At 47.9% G+C, this 9,790-nt stretch overlaps 1 protein-coding gene across 1 annotated transcript; it reads left to right on the top strand.

The window, feature by feature from the left end:
• Positions 1–1,788: 1,788 nt before the first annotated feature.
• ednrba (endothelin receptor Ba) lies at positions 1,789–7,524 on the top strand. Its single transcript, XM_030115388.1, has 8 exons — positions 1,789–2,017; positions 2,567–3,029; positions 3,978–4,090; positions 5,034–5,238; positions 5,750–5,899; positions 6,001–6,134; positions 6,238–6,346; positions 7,068–7,524. Exons 2-8 carry the CDS (start codon positions 2,625–2,627, stop codon positions 7,200–7,202), a joined length of 1,251 nt encoding a protein of 416 aa, XP_029971248.1. The 5' UTR covers positions 1,789–2,017; positions 2,567–2,624; the 3' UTR covers positions 7,203–7,524.
• The last annotated feature ends 2,266 nt before the right edge of the window (positions 7,525–9,790 follow it).

The raw sequence follows: 9,790 nt of genomic DNA on the forward strand, positions 1-9,790 counted from the left end.
AGCATCAACATTTATTTAGCAAAAGGATTTATGCATCAGGCAGGAAACAAAAAAAAACAAAAAAAAATCACTAATACACTGTCCTTAAAGCAAGGATTCACGCTGAGACAGAGGAATGTTATTGCCCTCAACATCAACAAATCACCAACATTACTAACATAAAGGATCCTTCTTCCAGATAATAACCCCGTTAGGTCGGTTATTTTTATTTTCCAGAAGTCTTACAAACATTCCATTTTCATTGTATCTACTTTATTTTTAAAAAAGAACTTGTAGATTGCAGTGAAAACATTTATTGTCTTGATTATAGAGGAGCTACTGATCTCACAACAGCCGTCGTTGTGAATACAACTCTGCATTACAGTGAGAAGAGCTCACTTCTTGTACCCAACAGAACATCTGGTTCCAGCTGTGGGTCTTCAGTCAATTCTCTGGAACATCTTAATGCTATGGAGTATGATCTTGTTGTTTAAAGAAAGGGAAATTATTGAGTTATTTCATGCCACAGTCACCGTTACTTCAGTGAAGCTCTCACAGTAGAAAAACAGAGAGCGTTCCCCACCAGACTCTGAAGCTTCCACTGAGAGGGTAACTCTATGGACAGAAGCACATCTGGAGCTGACGGCGGTCTGGCTTGGGAGTACGACTCTTCTCGGAGAATGTGAGCCTCAGGGGAGGATCAGAACGGGCTGGATTCAGGTGTGGTCCAGGCAGTGAGGACCAGACCCAGCCGAGGTCATTAACTGACGATAAAATCCTCAAACCTGAAATGATATCAAAGAACTGTAGACTTTAAAGCACAACATCACCACGTTTTTCATGATTATCATGCAGAAGTGACAGGGCGGCGTGTTTTTCTGAGAAAAACAGACGTGTGAGGACGTCCAAGTGAGAAAAGACAAGACAGAGTTCCAGAGTTTTCTGGGTAGGAGTGTTTTTTATTCCCGCTGAAGAGGAGTGGATGTTCTGTCAGCGTCTACGCCACACTGGAGGCCGAAACCAGCCGACTGTTCATTCTCTTTCTGAAGTACTGGACTTTAGCCACTAAAGAACAGATCAAAAAGATTTGACGTTCATTCATCTTCCACCATTTCGTCCAGTCTGGACGGTCACCAGGGAGACAGACAGTCCCACTCACTCATTCACATGTTGGCAGAATCTTAAAATCGCCAGTTGGACCTAAATACGTGTCTGTAAGAAGAAACAAACCATTCATAATGAGAACGTGCAAAGAGACGGGCTCAATGAAACAATATTAAAGTTGTTTTTCCCACAGTGCACTTCAGGAAGTGTGTTTGACAGACTGAGTACAGGAGGTACAAGTTTTATCTCTGTGAACAAAAGACCTCTTTCAGTACATGATGCTGAAATATCAGGTTTTCTGGGAACATGGCGTGGTTATATAAGGATCATGCTGATGAGACTGTTCTATCTAAATCGAAGGGAAAGACTCAGTTACTACTCGCTGACGGTCAATAGGTTGTGTTTGACTTTTGTCTTTGTTAAAAAAGAGACGCACGGCGGTGAGCTGCTTCACTTGATGGAATCAGGGGATTTAAAGGAACTGCACCAGAATGGCTTCTAGAATAAAATGACTGATGATTTTACTTAGTGAGCACAGCTTCGAGGCAAACTCTGAGTAAGTTGAGAACATCCACGCTCTCCTCCTCCTCCTCCTCCTCTGCACCAGAGGCAGGAGGGTGGGAGGGCCGGGATCCACCCCGGGATCCACCCCGGGATCCAGCCCGCCCTCTGAGCCCTGAGACTCACGCTCAGCGGCCAGGAGCTGCAGAGGAGCGAGCGGACCGCCGTGGAGCTCTGGACCCGATCTGATGCCCTCCTGTTTGTTCCTGGCGGACTCCGACAGTGGCTGGGAGCGCCGCTGCCGCTGGACATGAGAGGACTGCCGCTGCCGGACGCCCAGCCCGCCGCCGTGGGAATCCACTCTGCTCTCAGGGCCACAGGGGAAGCTTGATCTCAGAGACACGATATTGGACAATTTCTGCAGATATCTGGAGTAAGTAACATCTTTTAACAGCAGCAAATGGAGGACATTCTTTACATGGTTACAGCAGTATTCCCAGCAGTTATTAGATACGGGACATTCAATTTAAAAAATACACCCAAAACCATCAGATGTGAGGTGTGGAGTTAAATCGCCATGAACCTCATAAACCAGATACCAAACTGCAAATCCTGCTCACACTTCATGACGTCAGTACACTTTTTGTTGATGTGAAAATCTGGCCATTAAACTCAGATTTCATTTGTCAAAATGCCGATCAATCTGACAACTCTTAAAATTTGTTCCTGTTTTCAACTAATTCCATATAGTCTGTAACCTGAGTGAAAAAGGCCTGTGGGTTAATGGAAGGGTGGGTCTTTGGTTCCTTGGTGGATCATGGAGGGATTATGTGAAGATGACGGATGGCTGAGCGAATCCCAATACTGAAAGGAAATCTAGAATTCAGCCTCCTGTTGAAAGATTATTTGACTGAACAGTGTAGCAGCGTCGGTGCCAGACAACAGGCTCACACGCTGTCGCTTCTCATCACCTGTGTTCCAGGCGTGAACAGGAGGACCATCTTGTTGGATTAAGGCCATTTTTGACCTCAAGCTCCCCGATGAAGACGCTCGTCCTCTGCCTGCAGCTGCTCCTCCTGGCGGCCCAGACGCTCGTGGCCAGCGGACAGCTGGACCCAGAGAAGCAAGTGGCTCCGGGCGTGACCCCGAGGCCCGGGCTGGCGGAGAGGGACGTGCCGGCCCCGGCAAGGCTCAACATCACGGCGCCGCGCCGCCGCGCCCCCCCCATGTGCTCCGGGCCCACGGAAATCAGGGACACCTTCAAGTACATCAACACGGTGGTGTCCTGCCTGGTGTTTGTCGTCGGCATCATCGGAAACTCCACTCTCCTGAGGATTATCTATAAGAACAAGTGCATGCGCAATGGGCCCAACATCCTGATCGCCAGCCTGGCTCTCGGAGACCTGCTGCATATCATCATCGGTATTCCCATTAATGTTTACAAGGTGAGGCAAAGTGCAATCTAAAGATAATTCGACCAACGTCAGTTTCAACTTTATAGTATTTTACTTCAGCTCTCTTTTTCACGTAATGCACCTTTAAAGTTTCTTATGTCTTTTTATGGTGATAATGAAATATTCTGTTGTTTATTGACCTTAAAACTACACCCCCCCCCCCCCCCCCCCCCCCCCCCACACACACACACACACACACACACACACACACACACATAATTAAAAAACACATTTGCAGGCATAAGGGGAGGGTTCCCAGTAGGTTTTGGAATATTATTACTTCACGGGCCTCTGAGCCCTTCTACATCCCCTTTGTCTCTGGCATGTTATTATCTTTTGAGTTCATTTTGTTAGGGTTAGGAGGGGAAGAGGGAGAGAGAGAGAGAGAGAGAGAGAGGGAGAGCAAAGTATATCTGTATATTTGGGTAAGGGAGCAAGCATGCTAAAACAACTGGACACAGCTGCATACCACAGCAGACATGAGAGACAGGGTGGTATGGAGAGACATATGACTCCGATAGATGTACAATCACATTCCAGGCAGCTTCGCAGAGAAAAGTCCCACATTTAGCCGTTTCCTGGTCTGCAGGAGCCCCAGTGCCTCACTCAGTCACCATGCCTGGAGGTCCAACAGAGGCACAGAGGCCTCAGTGTGTTTGTGGAGAAAAGACCAAAACGTTAAACCTGATGGGAAAAAAAAGAAAAAAGAACTGTTCTGGATCTTCACAGAAACCGATAAGTTCAGGTCTGTTCGTATCTCATCTGCACTGGAGGCCTGAGGCCGGGAAAAACATCGTGGAGCCAGACAATTTGCTTCACTCGTCCTCCGTGGTTTAACTTGGTCCTCAGCTGTGTGTGTGTGTGTGTGTGTGTGTGTGTGTGTGTGTGTGTGTGTGTGTGTGTGTGTGTGTGTGTGTGTGTGTGTGTGTGTGTCTGCAGCTCCTGGCGGAGGACTGGCCGTTCGGGGTGACTCTCTGCAAGCTGGTGCCGTTTGTCCAGAAGTCCTCGGTGGGGATCACGGTGCTGAGCCTGTGCGCTCTGAGCATCGACAGGTAAACATCCAACTCAAACCAGACTCTCGTCTTCTCTCTCGCTGTCATTTTTCAGAGATTAGAGGAGAATGTAGGAGGAGTGACACTGGATCTGACCTCTGGCCTCCCTGCTGTGATACGCAGTGACCTCTGGCTGCACGGTTAGAGTACATCCTCTTCGGAATCTCTCACTTGCTGCCGTCTGGCAGCAGCAGAAGAAACGCAGACGGCCTGTTTATTTAGTTAGTAAAGATGTTTGTTACTTCATCCTACCGAGGCCAGCGAGTCTCTGACCTCCACACCAACGCCAAAAACCACATCGTATGGATGAATGCTCCCACCTACTCCTTGCAGCCAGAAACAACAAATCCCCTGCAGCTTTTGACTACAATGAACCCAAAAGTCATAATATTTCAGTCAAAATATGCGTGCCTGCAAACATTTCCCTGCATGAAAGTTCTTTTTTTTTTTTTTTTTTTTTGCTCATAGAAAGATAGGAGTAGGCTGATGTCTTTCTTATTTTGGTTATCTTAGAATGGAAGCTGTCGCTCCTGGTGGGCACACGGGGTTAAACTGACCTTGATGGTGGAGACCTTGGTTCAAATCCCAGTAGGGAAAGAAGTGACGTCCTGCATATGAATCAACCAGTTGATGAAGTTCCAAAGACTTGTGGCAACAACAGTCAGCCGCTAACCCTCTTTGAGAGCTCGCTAACTTGGTTCCGTCCAAAATAAATGAAAAATCTTCCTTGCAGCGCCACAAAATATCAATTTGTATATTTAAGAATTAAGAAAGCAGCAGCATTTTTTGGTTTGGAAGTGTGTTTCAATGACGTTGAGCTAGATACCCGTTAGCCTGATGACTGCTTGATGTCCAGCTTCGTCTCTCCTATAAAGTGAGCCTTTCACAGACTTTCCAGAGCCAACTTCAAACTGGATGACTGATGGTGTGATGAATCTCTCAGGTATCGCGCCGTGGCCTCTTGGAGTCGTATCAAAGGAATCGGGGTTCCGAAATGGATGGCGATCGAAATAGCGCTCATCTGGATAATATCCATCGTCCTGGCCGTTCCAGAAGCCGTCGCCTTCGACATGATCACCATGGACTACAAAGGGGAACACTTGAGGATCTGTCTGCTGCACCCCATGCAGAAGAGCGACTTCATGCGGGTGAGCTGCAACACCTCCACCTTCAGGGCGGCGTTACGAACATCCTGCCTGTTATCACAGCTGAGCGGCAAACAGACATGGACAACACAGCCTCACGCAGGGGTGCCGATGTCTGGGAATATATGCATTCTTAGCGTCAGATCAGTTTGAAAAAGCAAAGCGAAGAGCTGTCAAAAAGGAAACGAAGCACAGCAGGGAGACTGTTTTTCTCCTGGGAAACACAAAAGGCAGCAGTGGAGGTGTGGATGCTTGAGTCCACATTTATTCCATTAACCTCAAAATAATGAAAAAAGAGCTGTTTAATTCCGCCGAGAGTCTTTTGAAGAATTGATTGTTTGAGAGAAAGCCAACAGCAGCTGGAAGCACACCCCGGGTCTCGGGTCAGACTCCAGATGCACTGCATTAAAGCTGCATCTGACATGCCTCGCCTTTCACTCAAGCTCTCCAGCACAGACGTTCCTGCGTAATGCGGGCGCTGCTCTCCTGTGGTTGTTTCTGTTTATCTGATTAGTTTTACAAGTCAGCGAAGGACTGGTGGCTGTTCGGAGCGTATTTCTGCTTGCCGCTGGCCTGCACTGCTGTTTTCTACACCTTGATGACCTGCGAGATGCTGAGAAAGAAGAACGGCGTTCAGATTGCCCTCAGTGACCACCTCAAACAGGTGAATAACCTTGCTGATCAATCATGAGTTTAAGATTTAAAAACAAACATTATGCTTCAGCTTCACTGCGGGACTGTGCTCGATCTGTTTGTGTGCGTCAGCGGCGGGAGGTGGCCAAGACCGTGTTCTGTCTGGTTCTGGTCTTCGCTCTGTGCTGGCTGCCTCTCCACCTCAGCCGGATCCTCAAGCTCACCATCTACGACGAGAAAGATCCGAACCGCTGCGAGCTGCTCAAGTACGAAACAAAACACACAGACGGCAAGAGCGTCTCCCAGAAATACGACTCGCTCACACTGGAAGGGAGAAACATGACGTTCTTGTGTCGTGGCCTCTTTCAGTTTCTTCTTGGTCCTGGACTACATCGGCATCAACATGGCGTCCGTGAACTCCTGCATCAACCCGATCGCCCTCTACATGGTCAGCAAGCGCTTCAAGACCTGCTTCAGGGTAAGGCAGCCGTCTCTCCACAGCGCTCTCTAGTCACATGTTCCTCACTCCGATGAGGAGAATGATGATCTGATCAGCATCACTGCGACTTCAAACAGGAGACGAGGACAACAGGTGCTGGTAATGACTGAAGCTCAGCCTGTCAGCACCTCAGAAAACAACTTTAATCCTCAGCTGGCCTTATTGATCCCATTTACAAAGACTCCCTGGTGTGCCAGTGACGCTCCAGTACAGTCATGTCTGTCCAAATGTCCGTGTGGAGTGACGACTGTTCAAGTCTGTCACTCCTTCCTCCGCGGCTTTATCCTGAAGCACGCAGGCCACAGCTCCAGCTTTATGTTTCAGTGTCTTCTTGGGCCAAATATGGAGATCCACACATGGAACTAATGAGTTACAGTCAGGTATGTTGGAGCAGGGAGTTGTCAACGACCTGTAGCTCCGTGACGCCGCCGGGCCGGAACCTGACCGCTGTGCTGCTGTGATAAAGGTCACACAGTCGGGTTCGGCCTCAGAACCCCGGCCAGGTTCTCAAATCACAGCATCAACCACACAGATGGGAAGTGGACCTTTTTGGAGACGTCTCAAGAACATTTAGCTTGATTAAACACATTCGTCCATGAACACATTCACACGTGTGCCTGTGGTTCGAATACAACATGTCTGCACACCATTGTGTTCCCCTGTGTTTGCGGCTGCGGTTAATCGCTTCTCTTTCTTGCAGTCCTGCCTGTGCTGCTGGTGCATCCCGGCAGAGCTGCTGATGGACGAGAAGCAGTCCTGCATGAAGCTGAAAGCCACCGACCGGGGCTCCGAACAGAGCAACTCTCGACTGACCAACAAATCCACAACAGCCTGAGGACTGGCGCGAGCCGCACGAGAGACAAGAGGAGGAACAACAAGAAAAATCATCCGTATGTTAAAGCATGGCCGAGTGAGGGTGGACGGCCCCTTCGCCCTGTCCACAGATGTGCTTTTGGACGTCAGTCCTCACTGAAACACTTCTACTATCCACGCAGCGCAGCGCAGGCCGAGCGTCCGAGGAGACAAAAGCATGAACACACTTCGAAAGCTGCGTGCATGAAGAAATAGCAAACATGAAGCCCTGGCCTCAGGCGGCGCGCGGCGAGTTTTGATCAGTGTGGGGGGGGGGTGGTGATGGTGGAGATCAAAGCCAGCTGATGGGCGAGCAGCCGGGACACCGAGTGCGACTCCTTTATGAGCCTCGAACCCCGATCAGACCGAGGTGTTACAGGCTGCAGCTGCCTGGGCCGATTCGAAAGCCACTTTAATGCTCTTGTTTGCGTGTCTTGCGTGTAGTTCCGGTGTGTATGTCCTGAGCATCATTATCTTGGGTCACGTAAATGCTATTAAATATTTTCTCTCCTTATATTTTCTTACTAGCTTTTGAACTACTGATTTTAGTGATTTTATCTGCCGTGATCAGTCCAGTGTATCAGAGCTGCCTGCTTCTGTCTTTTTCTTTTTCTTCTTCTTCTCATTCATATATTCTTCTTCTTGATATTGTGTTTTTATCACTGGAGGCACTGGAGGTAACGCTGTTTTCAAAAGTGCTTGTAAAATAAAGTTATTAGAACTATCTGCATGTTCCATCACATTAACTGGACTTACATAAGTTATGAGTTTCTCTTTTTTTTTCTCTTTTCAATGACAGCGGCTACAACAAGGTGTGGCGTTATTTTTATAAGAAATAAGAAGAATTTGTCATTTTTTTAGAGAAAAGTTAAAGTTTTCACGCATCATGGAATCAGTCACATTTAGAGTAATTCATGAAAATGACTTCTTCACATTTGTGTGTTAGTTATTGGTCTGTTGGCACTGTGTGTGTGTGTGTGTGTGTGTGTGTGTGTGTGTGTGTGTGTGTGTGTGTGTGTGTGTGTGTGTGTGTGTATCATGTGACGGCGAATCCCCTCACAGAGCATCTCTGTGTTTTTCTCCTTGGCTCAAACCGGCGCTGGGCTCCGACCTGGGAACGCCGCTCGGGGCTAAACCGGAGTCACGCACGTCACATTAGTTGTCAAAGCGCTCTGTGTCCTGTGATCCCATTCAGCCCCCATGTCTCCATGTCCATGCCTCCATGTCTTCTCCTTCCGTCTGTCCCTCTCCGTCTACCTAACTCCCTCCGCTGGCGTTCCTGGCTCGGCCACGCCCAGACTCCATCTTCCATCTTCCTTTCCTGCCCCAGTTTGACTTCAGACCGTCTGCTGTTTTTCAGCAACGATTCAAAGCCGTGGTTGACGTTGGAACATCTACTTGGAAAAAGTCTTATTCAGTACGTTCTCCTGGAAACGCTCCTTTATGACTCCTTTATCCTGAAAAGCACAATGATTGGTGGATTTGGACATGGATTCGGATCAGCACTGACCCAGTTCCAGAGATGAAAACAGTAAGTAGCTCTGGGTCAATGTAGAATCTCCTATTTCGAAATTGAACTCACTTATTGGCCTTGACGGCTGTAGTTTGTGGTAATTAGGAAGTTGTAAAAACGGCTGTAATACACAGCTTTTCACTCTAAAGCCTGAAACAGCTCCTAAACCCAGACAGGGGGAAATCAGTTTGAGCCGACCTGGAGCCAGTGGCCGTCACACTGCAGCAGAATCTGCTTCCAGCCATTCAAACATTAAACAAGCCGTTTGTTACCTTGATACAAACCAAAAATAAACTCATAAAGAAATGCATTTCAACTGTGACAAACTACGGAAGCTACAGTGATTTGCTGCTTTCCTCCAGTACATGAGGAAATCACCGGTCCTCTGTCCTCTGCTAACTCCCATGAGGCACTGCTCCTCATATGCACGAGACAGAAGAAGCATGGTCGTTGAGTTTGACCAGGAAACTACGGTCTCTCATTCCAGGTCAGGAAAACACATCTGAAACATCTCAGCTTGGTCCCGTCTCCAGAGCAGTGATCTGCCCCGGCTCTGGAGGCGTCTCGTCCCTGCTGATCAACACTAAACTCGTTTAATTCAGTGTTTCTGGACCAGTGAGTGGTGTGTGTGCATTTTATGCATGATGCGGCATTTAAGGTGCAAATCAGCTGTCTCACACACACACGCACGCACGCACGCACACACACAGCACAGTACAAGACATTTGGACAGCAAACATTGCGTCGGGTCTCTGGGGTCGGGTGTGAGATCTGATTCGCTCTCTCTTTCTCCAAACATTCCTCGATGTCTTTCAAGCCTCTTTCGTTCGCCGCTTTACATATTTACACAGGCTCTTCTGCAGAGTTGCGCCAGAAAACTGCTTTCAAAAACAATTAGCAGCACTGGTACGACCATGATGTGTGACTTCACGTTTACATTTCTGAAAGTGCTTGTTTCTCATTTACACTGTTGATTTCCATCCCTGCAAAAGAATAAACTCAACCTGGCTTTTTTCACTTTACGAGGATTTCAACTAAATGTTTTTTTTTCCTGTTAT

Source organism: Salarias fasciatus, chromosome 18 (assembly GCF_902148845.1).
Source record: "Salarias fasciatus chromosome 18, fSalaFa1.1, whole genome shotgun sequence".
In the NCBI taxonomy this organism is placed as follows: domain Eukaryota; kingdom Metazoa; phylum Chordata; class Actinopteri; order Blenniiformes; family Blenniidae; genus Salarias; species Salarias fasciatus.